This window comes from Anser anser, assembly GCF_964211835.1.
Source record: "Anser anser genome assembly, chromosome: 27".
NCBI lineage: Eukaryota > Metazoa > Chordata > Aves > Anseriformes > Anatidae > Anser > Anser anser.
In genome coordinates this window covers 1,852,747-1,867,701 of record NC_139748.1, presented here as the reverse complement: position 1 = coordinate 1,867,701, position 14,955 = coordinate 1,852,747, and the positions used below count along the sequence as shown (strand labels likewise).

General features: G+C 47.2%; 1 protein-coding gene across 1 annotated transcript in view; it reads left to right on the top strand.

Moving 5' to 3' along the window:
• LOC310887026 (uncharacterized protein) overlaps positions 1-14,955 on the top strand; it is a 190,002-nt gene that overhangs the window by 166,338 nt on the left and 8,709 nt on the right. Inside the window, exons 6-9 of the mRNA XM_083812433.1 lie at positions 9,312-9,539; positions 10,712-10,863; positions 11,402-11,448; positions 11,959-14,406. Coding sequence (XP_083668559.1) covers positions 9,312-9,426 — 115 coding nt within the window. The 3' untranslated portion in view covers positions 9,427-9,539; positions 10,712-10,863; positions 11,402-11,448; positions 11,959-14,406. The remainder of the gene's footprint in view (positions 1-9,311; positions 9,540-10,711; positions 10,864-11,401; positions 11,449-11,958; positions 14,407-14,955) is intronic.

Sequence of the window (14,955 nt, the reverse complement as noted above, 5' to 3'; positions counted from 1 at the left end):
TAAGGATGTGAGTCAGCCTGAAGTCAGTGTGGATTGTAATAGCTGCCTCTGGATTGTCTCCAAGACTTAATGCTACACAAAAATAGGCTTCTATTTGTATTACACTAGTAGGGACATCCTACGCGGGCTATTTGGCCTTAGAGAGAGTTGTACTTTGGCTCTGAAATATGAGAAAGTTCTCTTGTACTTTAAGACTTTGTATTTTGACTTTGAATTCAATGTTCAGGAGCACTCAAATCTGAATGTCACGAAGGAGATGCTTTCGCACCACGGAAAAGTTGCAGCTAGCATACTGACAGGAACAGGTTTGATCAGAAGCTTTGATAACCGTCCCAGAAAACTGAACAGGAGCCGACGTCCCCACTACTGGGTGCCGTGGGGTGGCTTCCCCGTGGCAGCGCGTCCTGCAGGGAGCATCAGCTCCTGCCGCGGGCTAAAGCTACCTTGGTCAAGGTTAATTATAACTTTCACGGACGTTTTCCACATTCGAGTTCTCACTACAGTGCAATCAGCGAGCGAGTCCTTCACCTAGCAGAGGGAACAGATGGCAGTGATAATCTTTAATAGGCTGTCATAGAAATCAAAGTAATGAAGCAGCTGCACGTTTTCGCACTGTAGCGGCTGAAAGTAGGCTCTTCTATTGGTTCTGATGCTCCGCGCGTAGCAGGGAAGAAAATTGGCATTGTTTAGTTTGGGGAACGATTTCTTCTTTCCTTTAAGCCTCCATCTAGTTGATTTCTTGTCTCACAAGCTAAAAAGGAGTTGACGTCTTTTAAAATTTCCGTGCCATCTCAACAGCTGAGAGTGTTAAGGTTGCTTGGGCTCTTTCAATGATCGGTGTCTCAGGAGGGTAAAGGAACAACTAGCAGGGACAACTTTGTCTTCAGATTACAGAAACGTTTGTGTGGTAGGTAGTCTTGCTGAGAAAAGCCTGCAGGGCAAAGCAAACAAAAAAAAGCGGCGAAGTTATAATTTAATCAGAAAACCCTTAGCGGAACCATAAGCAAGAGAATTCCTGGCTCAAGGGACACCAAAGAGGAATGGCAGTGTGCTGAGCTTGGGGACAAGATGCTGATGAAAGGTGGAGATCTGCTCGGGCAGGGGGCTTCAGCCCGAGCACCCCATGCCCCTGAGTGCTCCCGGGGCCGAGAGTGCAGATGATGCTATCGAGTCGTGGGCTGAAAGGAAAGCCCCGTAGTTCAAGGGCAATCTAGACGGGATCCTTGTGGTGTTGTAAAGGACAACCTATAGACCAAAACTACCCTGCATTCATAGAAAGGAGAAATTCTCAGGAAAGCCCAGACAGCTTTCACGCCCCAGGTACCCCCCCCCCTTTAATGGCCGGGTGAACCTTTCCTCAGGGGGCCCAAGTAGGTGACTGCGGAGCCCGAAAGCCCAAATGTACCGGCCCTGGGAAGTCCATGTCCCTTCCCAGTGTCTGTTCTTTTCCAACATCTGCCTGGATAGAAGTAGTTGAGCTCCCAGGCTGCTGCTCCGAGCAGATCATCAGAATTAACCCCTTCCTCTCAGCCTCGCAGGGACCTTTCTGCTCTCACACTGCATCCCAGAACAACAAGTTTGTAATTAAAACAGCAGACAACCATAAATCACACCCTGTCACAGCGAGATATTCAACAGCTGAAGAGATAAGTGTAAATACATCCTGACTGAAGTTCGCAGCAATAGGCAAAGACAATGGGTGAGGATAGTGCCGTAGACAGTGAATTATCTTTGCCATCTGCTTTCTGCTAACACCCATTTATAGAAGAAACTAACATTTGGAAACAGTGAGTGCTGATTGTTGTGCCTGTGGAATAATTTTCCACTGGATACAATTAATCATTAAGCCAATGGAAGACTTATCCTAGCATTGCCCCAGCTGCATGTGAAACACCTGCTGGAGCTCCAAGTTCAGCCAGCAGCAAGTTCTCAGAGGGTCAGCCGCTTACGGGAGGCTTCCCAGAAACTCCAGGGTTCCCCCCAAAAGTGGAGAGGGGAGCTGGGATGGCAGTGTGCGCTTTGCAGGGAGCGGAGAGCTATAGGGAATTATAGGAAAAATGCCGTGGTTTCTGCTGGTGTGGCTGGCTGATGTAGCTTGTCCCAAAATTGTCCCCTCGATCTGCTCGAGGGCAGGAAGGCTCTGCAGGAGGATCTGGATAGACTGGACCAATGGGCTGAGGTCAACTGCATGAAGTTCAACAAGGCCAAGTGCTGGGTCCTGCACCTGGGGCGCAACAACCCCAAGCAGAGCTACAGGCTGGGAGATGAGTGGCTGGAAAGCTGCCTGGCAGAGAAGGATCTGGGAGTATTGGTTGATAGGCAGCTGAATATGAGCCAGCAGTGTGCCCAGGTGGCCAAGAAGGCCAACAGCATCCTGGCTTGCATAAGAAGCAGTGTGGCCAGCAGGTCTAGGGAAGTGATTGTGCCCCTGTACTCGGCTCTGGTGAGGCCGCACCTCGAGTACTGTGTTCAGTTTTGGGCCCCTCGCTACAAGAAGCACGTGGAGGTGCTCGAGAGAGTCCAGAGAAGGGCGACGAAGCTGGTGAGGGGTCTGGAGAACAAGTCTTACGAGGAGCGGCTGAGGGAGCTGGGCTTGTTCAGCCTGGAGAAAAAGAGGCTCAGGGGCGACCTTATCGCTCTCTACAGGTACCTTAAAGGAGGCTGTAGAGAGGTGGGGGTTGGTCTGTTCTCCCACATGCGTGGTGACAGGACGAGGGGGAATGGGCGAAAGTTGCACCAGGGGAGGTTTAGGTTGGATGTTAGGAAGAACTTCTTTACCGAAAGGGTTGTTAGGCATTGGAATGGGCTGCCCAGGGAGGTGGTTGAGTCACCATCCCTGGAGGTCTTTAAAAGACGTTTAGATGTAGCCCTTAGTGATATGGTTTAGTGTAGGACTTGTTAGTGTTAGGGCAGAGGTTGGACTATATGATCTTGGAGGTCTCTTCCAACCTAGACGATTCTGTGATTCTGTGAAAATTTGAGTTTGGAACAGGCTTGGCAGCAGGCTCGGCTGGGCAGGGGTGCAGGCAGCCCTGCACATGAGGCTCCGAATGCAAGAGGAACAAACCCGTCCCTGCTCTAAGCATCTGGAGTACACCAGGCAGGCCTAGGAGCAGCAAGCGGTAATCACAATCAATTACAGTTGATTAAAAGCCTTGAGAATCCAATATATTGCAAAGCAAAACAAATAGCAACTCTGCAAAAAAAAAAGGTAATCAATAGCTAGCCGAGCAGCAAACAATTAAAGGGGAAAAACATCCCGGATTTGTGTCGTGTCCTTTCTTCAGCTTCTCGGTGAGCTTAACGGTTCCCAGCGTTAGGGGCTGATGTGTGTGGGCTGCTCAAGGGGAGCTGGGGCCGGGTGGGGGGACAGGAGGGCTCCTGCCTGCCCTGTGTTTCCAGAAGGCTCCTGGATGCTTTGAGGAACAGAAAGAAAAAGAAAATCCATGCTCGTACAGCCCAGAGAGAAAGAAGGAAAGGAAGGTTAGGAGTTTGCTGAAACACTTCTCAGAGGGCGCTTTCATAGCTGAATCTTGTCTAAAATTCCTGATTTTGGAATCTTCAAAGTAAATTGCATCCTCACCAACGAGACCCCAGGTTGTTGTTGGAGGCTGAGCTCAGCCTGGAGTGTAGGTGCAAGGGATGCTGCACAGAGGCTGCACAAAGCGTGCCCGCAGGCTGGGGTCGAGCCCTTTCTACCCAACAGCCTGGGCTGCCTGGCTTAATTAACGTGATGGAGAGGTTTAATCTCTGCCATGAAATGACAAAGAGAATTTTCTATGAAGAAAACTGAAAGTGAACAAGATATTATAGAAACCATTAAAATTTTTCTTTTTTTGTTAGCAACAGCTTCTGGCAAGATGAATAATTTGGAAGTGAAAATCATATTTTGAGACAGAGCAGGAGCCCTTGATCTGAAACTAATTTGTTGTCAAAACCAGTTAAGGGATTTTAAGTTGAGCTTTACCCTGAGCCCTATAACACAATGTAAATACGTAAACCCGCAGAGCTTCTCCACTCTGCCACAACAACTCTTTGCTACTCCAAATCCTCTTTAAAATGGCATGGAACCAGTGAGGCAGGTCCAGCATGCGTTCGTTCCTTCAGCTCCATCCTTGAGCTCCAGCTCCGTGGTGAAGAACCGTGGAGGTGACTCCATGAACAAGCACGAAGCCGCGTAGTACAGGGGTCTCAGTCCGCGGTGGGGTCGCACCGGGCTGAATTGCGGGGTGAGGATTAGAGGTCCCGTGTGCGTGGAGTTTGGCCATTTATCCAGCCGTGGGGCAGCCCTCCGGGGCTGCAGCCCCTGTGCTCCGTTCCCGCGGGGAGCTGTGCGTGGACCCCCCTGGGCTGTGAGGGCGGAGGCTCCCCCTGCCTGAGCTGCCTCTGGTGCCGCGGTTCGAAACCTCCCTAGAAAATGAGCAAAGGAATTGGTGGAGGTTTGCCGGGCTATTTATTGCCAACAGTTAACACAAATTATTTTGATATTTTTTGTTCAGTATGTTATTTGCAATTCTGTTTTTTTTGGTCATTATTTGTCCAGCCATATAAACAGCAGCTTAATGTTCAATGATGAATTCAGTGTTCCCCACCTTTCAGCCTCAGCTGTACATAAGTAAATGCTGCCCTTGTTCCCTCACTTCTGGAATGAATATTGATTGACCAGAGAATCACCCGCATCTTTATTCACAAGCAGCAGAGCTCCCATTTGGCCGAGATTTCCAGGAAGGAAAAACTGATTGCAGAACCAAGGCTTGGGGGAAAACCTGAGATGAATTTTTCCCAGGCAATGAATACAGCCGGCAGACACTTCTAATCACATTCAATCCCCTCGTAGGATAGCACAGCAGCATCGTAGCTCGGGCAAGTCATTTAACCAGCGCACACTGCCTGCTGAGGACGTTGGTGGCTGCGGGGCGTCCTCCCCATCCTCAGGCAGGTGGATCCCATGGACATCAGGGCTCTGCTGGGCTAAACGGTGCCTCTCTGCCAAAGTTACTGCAAAGGTAACACCTAAGCACGGAGCTCCTTGCCTGATGGGGATGGATAGGGCTTCGCCACCCCGCTTCAGGTACGGCATCGGCTAGGTGTCAGGGTTCCTCTGTTTGCTGCTGAAGTCACCGCTCTCTTTGTCTGGAGCCAGGAGCTCCGGTGCTCCGTCGCAGGACCTCAGCCTGTGGGGCTGCTCTGCGGCACGAGCCGTCCCTGGGCTGTGACAGAGCGGGACGGCTGTCACATTCCTCTGTGTGCTGAGTAAACAGGATCACGTAATAACGACTTAATTATAAAACCTAATGGCGTAAGACTATTATGATTTGTGGAAAATTGGTCATTAGCTGCGGGAGTTTAAAAAACAAACATTTTTCCCTGACACTTCCACTCAGCCACGCTGAACAAACACATGCTGGAAAATTTAGAAATGTAACACATTGTTCAAAGCGCTTAAACGCGAGGAGCTCAGTTTTGCTGGGCTGACATGAGTTTGGCTGACAAATCTGCAGCCCCGATCACCCCGCAGATCCAAGCGGCTTTCCACGAAGTGTAGAGCAGGGCCCGTGGGGAACCTGTCCGAGCCCCCAGGCACCCACGGCTGCCTCCACTGTCGTGAGAACGGCTCCCCACCTCTCCTCCCTCTTTGAAATAAAGCAGAAAACTTCCCAGCTGGCATCAGCTGGAGTGATGCGTGCTGACGCTCCCAATTAGCCTCCCGGATTCAAGTTTGTATCCAACTAAACGTAGTATTAACGAGAATTAGGTCACTTTTAATTAGCTGCAGTTAGCATAGTTGATTCTCCTCTCCCAAATACATCACTTCTGATATTAACCATCAGGTAGTCTTTCTCGGAGCAATTATCCCATCAAAATTGGTTGCTCTCATGGTTAACAATTTTCATAGTAATGCATTAATTGCCCCTGGCCTACCCACTGTTTAATCAGCAAGGTGGGTATTAGTTTCTGGATGTGATTGATTTCAAGGGACTTGGTGCTTAATTACATTTTAGCAGAGTCTGTTTTGAATCCTTAGAGGAGAGAGACACTTTCTGTTTGGCTTTGAGCTTATCGCGTTGGAGGGATCTAAGTAACTAAATTATTCCATTCATTCTTAAGCACTCTCGTCACCAGATTGTGGAGTTTTGTCATTTCTGATTCATCTTTGCCCAGAAGAGCTCACCCCAATTGTAGGGTTTGCATTAATAAGTAAGTTTGCTTTAAAAAATAATGATTACATTATATATATCTGTATGTCAGGGATGGATAGAGTGATCTCTCAAAATGTAATTTGTGTATCAATCAGTTAACTCAATGGTTTGGGATGAAATGTGCTATATAAATGCAAGACCATAATTTATCTTCTTTCTTCCTGTGTCTCAACATAATTGCACCTTTATTGCCCACTCTCACTCACCAGAAACAAGAGCTGCAAGGCTGGGTCAGAGCAAGTGTCCATCTAACGTGGGGCCAGTCCCTGGCAGTGCTCTTCAGAGGAAGCTACGGAAACCTCGTGGCCAGTTGGGGAATATTTTTAAAAAAATCAAGGTACCATCACAATAGTTCTGGAGAGCCTACTTTCCTCCCAGTCTTGCGTGCCCCTTGTATTTGTGTCAGCCCCTAGACTCAGTACACCCTTGGTAGTTGGTTTCTCTGCACAGCAGGAACTCATTTCTTTCACTCCGTTTTGCCACTTTCTAATTGCATTGACAATTCCCATTGTGCTTGTATTGTCGGTGTGGTACAAGGAAGGACAAATGTATTTCCCTTGGTGGCCATTGCTGCTAGTCCAGATGTAAGCTCCTCATACACAATCTGGGGTAAAAATAGATAACTTTGTTTAAATGAGAATGGATACAAGCCTTCCAGGACCCTTGGATGAGAGAGAGTACCTGGGGGATTTAACCAAAGAAATTCCTTACTACTACAAGGACACAGAAAGGCATCTGTGACCTTCCCCTCCTTTCTCCTTTACTCCTGCTGTTCTGCAAGCCTGGGGGTTGTTGCAGCGTGTCGGAAAAAGGCTTGTGGAGGATGGCATTGGTGCAGCTGGTGTTCTGGGGCCGTTCCTGAGCTATCTCCACCACCTTGCTGCCTCCCAGGGGAGCTGTGCTCAGCGATGCCGGTTGTGCTCCCAGGCTCTTCCCCGCAGAGAGCTGCTGCTATGAGTTTTCCAACAGCAGAGACTGTCCCCGCGATGGGCAGGCTGGTTCTCCTTTCCTGCTTTTGAAATTAACTTTTGCTGTGACTAGAAGTGTGTTGGTATTCTCTGCCTGCAGCCCCGCAGCAAGAGATCTCCAGCTAACGCCGTGATTCCTAATGACGCGAGCAGCTTGCGGAGGGGGCGAGGGACGCGGGGGAGGCGAGCATGCTTTTGTTTACAACCTGTAGGAATTTCTTTACAGTTGGGGCCTTTTATGAAAGAGGAGAGGAGTACAGACAGATCTCTCTGTTCCTGTCACATTTCTGCCACGGGCTTATTATTTCTTCTTAGAAATGGTCTCATTAATCAAATGTTCTGGGAATGCATGTCATCAGCGGTATCAAAATCACTGATCTTTATTAAGAAATGATGAAAATTCATTTTTGCCCACAGTGTGCTAGACCTTACATCAGACGACATTCTCCCCATCTTCTGCCCGTTTCTAGGCCAACCTGCTTTAAGCAGAATTACGTAGGAAACAGGTAAGAACAGAATCAGTGTGTGCCGAACGTCCTGAGAGGGGCGAAGCCAAGGTCTGTGGAGGCAAGTGTAGGGCGTGACAGGCTCAGCTCTGCTCACTTGTACTTGAGGTATCAAGCTGCTTTCACTGTCGTCAGTCCCTTTCACCCTGGAACAAGGGTGTTCAGGATTAGTCCAAGTCTGTGTTGAAACGTGGGGTTTCCTACTCTGTGCCGTTTCTGCTCTGTGCCATTCTGGGTGGGTGCTTACACTTAAATTCTCTATGGCTAAATTGCTTCAACTAGTTTTAATTTACTTGGATCAAGCAACTAACAATCACACAAGAGACTGAGGAATACAAGAAATTAAGCAACCCATGGCAAAGGAAATCATCCCTTTTCTCTGCGCAAGTATACATATTTAAAGATTTCTTCTGGCAAAGGCCAGGAAGAGACTGCACTGACTGCTGCGCCGGCCTCTGCATACCGTGGTGTTGAAGCCGCATGCTGGCAGCCCAGCATCATGACCACGAGGGTGCTTTGCCCAGCCCCAGCACCGTGCTCCATCACTTCCCAGCGGCCATGGCAGCCCCCGGGGACCCGCGAGGTAGTGGCCGGGCAGTCGGAGCTCCCCAGATGAAACGGGCTTCAGAAATTCAACGCGTGATCATCGCCAGCCCTCCCTCGTGTAAATACTAACAGGGCTTTGGCTTTCATCTGCCGTGCCTGAGTCGTGAGGCAGTCAGGAGCTAATACCTGATTAAACAATACTCAGCACAGAGAGGCTCATTATGTGGAAAGGAAAGGAGGGATACCTGTGGTTGTCTCTGCAGTTTGACTGCATTTTAAAGAACCTGTGGAAGAGGAGGGGCTGGAGAAAGTGTTTTCATACTTGAAAAATGATCAAACTTTGATAACTTCAAGCCAGCTCAAGCAGTAGACAGGCAGCTCAGACAAACGTATAAAATATCAAAAGACATGGAATGGCAAGCAGTGCCTGAGAGCTCCAAATATAGCTTTCTGCAACATAATTCATTCCTGAAGCAGAAAGGAGAAACTTCTGTAACGCGTTGTGCCACAGCCTTGTTTCTACACATGCAACGAGACAAACCGGGGACTGCAGAGACCTGGGCTTCACTCCGTAAGTGGTCAAATGTGAAAAAGCACAAATTAAGTGCATGCATAATATGTTAACAGTGGATATGCTCAACATGATAAAACATTGTAGTTTGCTGAAGAAAGAAAAAAAAAAGACCAACCCCAAAATGTGGACTTTGAAATTACAACACAGAAATGCTGTATGTAGAACTGAGCTCTTGATGTTTCTCGTATAAGGTGTTTAATCATTTTATTTGCATTTACAATTAGAATCTAATAGATTTATAGTGCTTTCTGATGAGCAGGGTGCCACCACTCCTACAACAGCAGCGTGCAGCAGAGAGAGGCTCCCAGCAGTCACAGACTCTGTAAAACTTCTCCTCTCCCGAGGCAGGCAGAAGATGGAGGCCTGACTCCTATCTCCCCCGAAGCCCATGCTCAGTGGTATCTGAGTCCTATTGACCTCAATTACTTAAAAAATAAATAAATCAGCAGAACCTGAGAATGTGCTCACAGCTCCCTGTGCCCTTACAGGTCCTGCTCTTTTTTTCTTTTTTTCTCAGCTTGGACTTTGGCCCCACAGAAGGGCCCCGGGGAGCGTTGAGTGATGCCCAGACCCCTCGCTGCCCCTTTTGGATGAAATTTGCCTCTCTGACGGTGCTGATTGCAACTCATTAGCAGCCAGGGCAGGCAGCAGCATTAGCGATTTCCCAGGCAGAGGGAAGAGCTTTTGCAGGGTCCAACAGCAGCAGGAGGAGCAAAGAGCTGGATAGAGGACCAGATACCCTACGGTATGACAATTATACATTTGACTTTTCTGGAATTACCAGCTAATTTATTCCGTCTGACTTGGGCAATTCTTTTCAATAAGCTGTAAATATTACTAATTCATCTGGCTTTCATTTCTGTATCATTAAACAGGAGAAGGTCTCTGGATAAGCAAGTGGGTGTAGTAAAAATCCGATTATTAGTTAATGCTAATTAATGTCCACTTAAACTAATTATTAACTGGGTTTAATAACTTGTAATACTGATCTCACTAAATAACCAGAAATTATTGCAGGGAATGCTCAGCCGAGAACTCAATTAACCATGTGTTGCATAGGTCTTCCATGTGCATAGCATGGCAGTATCCTATATGCTGGTCATAAACAGCACTTCTTTGCTAATTATTATCTGTATAACTGTTATTAAATCGAAATTAAAGGTTTAATTAGACTGTTTAAAACACTGCAATGTATCGCTAGCCAAGAGGCAAAATGTAATGAAGACAGTTTCTCAGTGGTTTGCTTGGGAAGAGCACCAGTCCCGTAAGGACAGGGCAAACCTCTCCTTCAGCGCCGGGTCCTGTCGTTGGCTGCCCCTAGGGCTCACCCCCCCTTAGAGAAGGTTTTCAGAAGCGTAGATAGGCCAGACAGGACTGAGCCCGTATTTCTGGAGTAGCCTGGACATTTCAAACCTGGTGCCCAAGCACCAAAGCGTCTGTTCTGTAACATACCCAGTCTGGACTTCATGCCCGCGAGATTATTTCACAGGAGCCATTAGGAGCATGTAACAGGGAATTAGGGAGCTTTCATCAGAAAGCTTCTACAGTGATCATTTCTCATTCTATTGGTTTGATTGTTAAATATACAAATTATGTGAAGATAAAAAAAATCATTAAAATGCAATTATTTCAGCAATGTAAGTTTATGGCTATATAAGTACATTAAAAGACCAACTTTGTAGGTCTTTATGTGCTTAATAAAACTGAATAATTTGCTAAAATAATCTTTGGTGGCAGTAGCAAGTAAATTTTGTATTTCCATTTGACTTGAAGCATATTCCAGGTATATTAAAAAAAGATTACTGCATTTTAAACCATATGTCCCCATATTGGGTGTGAAGAACAACAGCGCTGGTGCAGGAAAAAAAAAAAAAAAGAGAGAATGACGTGTGCATAATCTCTTCTTCTGCATACCAGTATTGCAGGTTGAAACTGTTGCCAGTGGAAAGTTGTTCAGCCAAAGATGGAGAAGGGCAGGAAAGCCCCGAAGCACACCTTGTCATCAGGTTGTTTGCAGCACTTCCTGCCTTCGCCCTTCCACATCGCTGAGACACGTGAGATGCAAACAGGTGAGCAGTGGTCTTAGGAGGCTGAGAGCAGCACCGCTGATGGGAGCTGTTGTCTGTGCCATCCAAACCGATGGAAATGATCGGGTCCATGTAATGTCGGCAAAAGCTTGTGATTGTTTTTAAAGTAAAAAGAAGAAAGAAATCATAACTCTTGCCCTTACTGCGTGAGGCAGAAGCATGTGGCAAAAGGAAAAGCGCAAAAAAGATGTTTTCATTTCTCCATGCAGCATTTTCAGAGAAGTTGGCTGGAAAATTTCATTAGCTGTTAATCATTTAACAAGCAGTGTGGCATTTCCAAGTCAAATGTAACCCAGGATAAATAAATACATTGTGGTGAGACTACAGCTTTGTGTTCATCCTTGTATGAAAGGCAATTATAAAGCATTCACATTGCCTCAATCTATAAAACCTGCAATTCACCACTGTTAATAGAGATTACAGTGTGTTCCCTGGTCATATTTTAGAGAGCAACACCAATCCTGGTATTTATTTCTGCATACCAATGTGGGTGTAAATATGAGGATCTGTCTCTTTGCAGCCAACTGGAGGAGGAAGAGACAAATGGAAAATGATGGAAAAGTGGAGGTACGTTAGTGCAGTAAGAAAAAACATGCAAGGACCCATACTCCTCTTTAAACTGAAATGGGATAAAAATCTGCACAATCAAACCTTCCTCTTTGCTTTTTCTCAATGTGCTGACTGAGAAATGGACAGTTCAGATCCCCTCCCGAAGCCCCCGTGCTAAGCGGCACTTCCTCAGCACCTGGCCTTACTCCTCATTTTAATCCTTTTTTCATCCTCCTTCTCCCAGGATGAAAGAGGAGAAAAAGTTCTCTGATCAGATTCATTTGTTACGAGTAGAAGTTGCTCAGATACGGCCCTATTTTCCAGAAAGTGGTTTCCCCTGCGAACATGTGTCTCAATGTCAGTACAGCCATTAAAAGGCCTTGTAGCACAATAGAAAACATTCATTGCGAAATCCAAATGCTCATTAAAATACTGAAAGGTGCTTAACAATCTGTAATGGTGCTTCTCGCACTCCTCTGCCAGTTTCAGCTCTTATTTTGACTTCTCTCTGTCCTTGTTCCTCTGCAGTGAGACAGCTCAGGACGTTTTACCACCGCCTGCATTACGTTGTGATGGCAGATGTTGAACGTGGCCAAAGCTGATGTTGGGGGCTGCCTGAGAGTGAACAGGGGTGAAGGTACCCAAAAACACTGGGATGTTTGTCCCCTTCAGGAGATGTTCTTTCTTTTCCATTCCCCATTCAGCACTCTTTTTCCCCACCCAGCTCATCTTTGACTTCATTTTGTTTATATAGTAATGAAGCCAATAAGGCACAGTGCTGAGATGATATATCGAATGTCCCCATCGTTAGGGATTAGAGGACTTTATGGTAAAGCAGATTATTACTTAAATATCAGCATGTTTGTGGTTGAATAATTGCTATACCTGAAATCCTTTTCAATCAGCAGCTTGTGCTGAAAATGTCATGCATCATAAAGAGAGGTTTTGAACCTGGCTCTTTTGCTGCTGTCCCTGGAGACGGTACAAGGAATCAATAATAAATTTAAGACCTGGCAGGTTTCAGGCTGCTTGAGCTCCTGAAATCAGAAACCCCCATTACCTGAGACACAAAACTGTAAGAATAAGCAAACGCCAATGAAAATGTTTCCACATTCATTTCACTTGAGGATAAAAGGCACAAAAGGCTGAGATTAATGTCCCACTTCTCGCATCCACCCTTGCAGGTATATAGGAGGTGCAGACTGAAAGAAACCTTTGCAAATTATGATTATTCTGGCTTGTCTGCGGAAGATAAACGTGCTTGGTACAAAAACAGTTCGAGCGGCTGGCAGACAGGCTGTCAGACGAGGGCTGGCAGAAATGAAAAGCAGAGGGGTTGTGCTTTCCAAACGCTTTAGAAAGGACTAGGCACCTCAAAAGCCATATTTCCAAGTGCTCAGGAGCTCAGGCAGGTATTAGATATATATTTAGCTCCATCTTCATAAGTAGACTGACATTTTATGCAGGGAATCTCGTTAAGCTTGAGGAAACGAGACCAAGTACGTGTACTTGAGCACACAGAAACACTGAAGCAGTTGTGCTTAAAGGCACAAGAGGATCCGTGTGTGTGAGCGTCAGGGTATAGCTCCAAATAGAAGAGAGGTTTATCAGGTATGACTGTTTAATAGAAAGGAGGAGAAAAATGAGAGAGACGCTTAAGATTGGGGATCAATATAATTCTCTGAGAAGAAGTATGCGGGTCTATGCACGTGACAGTAAATGGGAGCTGTCAGCCAGGAAAGCACAGCCTGTTTGTTTCAGCAGGTACCCATTTTCTGCTCCTTTTTATTTTCCTTTATGCTATTCGTGGTCTCTGAAGCTTGGGAGATGATCATTCAAAGCTTTTTTTCTTTTCTTAACTGGGACACCTGAATTCTTAATACATCCCCATTAGCTCTCCCGCGGGTGCCTCCGGTCCTTTCCCTCCCCGCTGGGGGTCTGGGCAGCTCCATCGGCCGGGGCTGCGCATCCTGCAAGGGGCCTTTGCTCCGTGGCCATCATTATTCCAGAGGAGCGTTCCTCCTCAGGTGCCCAGTCCGTGGGCGTGCTGAGGCCGTACCCTACCTCAGCTAACCCTCCTCTGTGGTCGCTGGCCAAGGAAGGGACCCTGTTTTAAAGACTGCCTGCCTTTCGTTCTGCTGTCCTCTCGAGAGAAGTGCTGTGCTGGGCACAGGATGCCTTGTCATCAGGTACTGGAAACGGCTGTCGCAGGAGCTTCTCCACTCGCGTCCTCCCCAGAGGACAGTGGTTTCAGTGCATCCCTGGAGCTCACCCAGGGATGTCAGAGAAACGTCTTAACCACTTTAAGCTATTTTAAGAATAAAGGGAAAAACCAGGAGCTACAAGTTACTAATGCAACTCATCCAGGCTGTAACCTTGCTGGTTAAAGCCAAGGTTGCAGCATGCAAACACCAGGAGCCCGTTCAGCATTGCTGGGAGCTGTTTCCTATTCCTCTCTTCCTCTTACTGATTTATATTATTGCTGAGGAACGAAGTGTTAAAAGTAAATCAATAAATTGCAGCGATGCTGTCTGTGGCCAGCAGCAGCTCTTTGTCACGTTGCAGCGTAGGGGCACGCAGCAGCCCAGGACCAGCCGCCGCGCGTGCCAAGCTGCCGGCGCGATGCCGGAGCCGTGCGCTGCTGGAGATGTGCAGTGCTGGAGCCGTGTGGTGCTGGAGCTGCAGCTTCTGCTTCATCTGAAACCCACGGCCATGTGCACGCTGCGCTGCAGACAGCAGAAAAGATCTGAAGGCATCTGGAGTGGTGCTTCCAAAAATAGCTTATTGACATTAACAGGCCAGATCAAAGCAGGAAGGGCTGGAAAACAGCCCAGATGAAAGAACACGTAAAAGGTAGAGTGAAATAAGGTTGGTCAGGGAAGGACGAGTGGGCAGGCAGATGGGAGCTCACCGAACACAAGGCGTTGGTACAGGAACTGCTTCGGCTGCGGGGAGCAAAATACAAGCCCAGGAGAGGTGAGGCAAAGGCTTCTGAGGATGCCTTTGGCTGGGAGACAGGCTTCTCTGTGAGCCCACAGTGTATTTACTGCTGCTGCCTACCTGCTGCTTTCCAAGGGTGGGGACAGAAAGTCATTTGGCAAAAATGAGTCAGTAATTTCTTCTTGGAGCCCATCTAACTCATAGTTCAAAGGCTGCTGCAGCCCAGCTCTCCAGAGTGAGAGGTGCCCAGTGGCAGCATGGGCACCTTGGGAGCTCCCCCAGCATCCTCGCAGTCATCCTGGTACCCTCCAGGGTTCCTCTCACTGCTTTTCTTACCTTGTAGCACTGAGAAAATGACCTCTAGTGCTTGACTCTACAAATTCTGCAAGGGTGTTGGGATCCTAGGGGCTGTGGAAATTACACAATGGTTGAAAGCTTGCTCTTGCCTCTCCTTCTCCAAAATTCCTGTCCTTTTTAAACCCACAGCAAAACAATTTAAATAGATCAAGACTTGCTTCCAGCATAGCTTGCAGTGTGACTTTCCCCAAAATAGAGGACGTTGCTTCAAAATACATTATGCCGTGT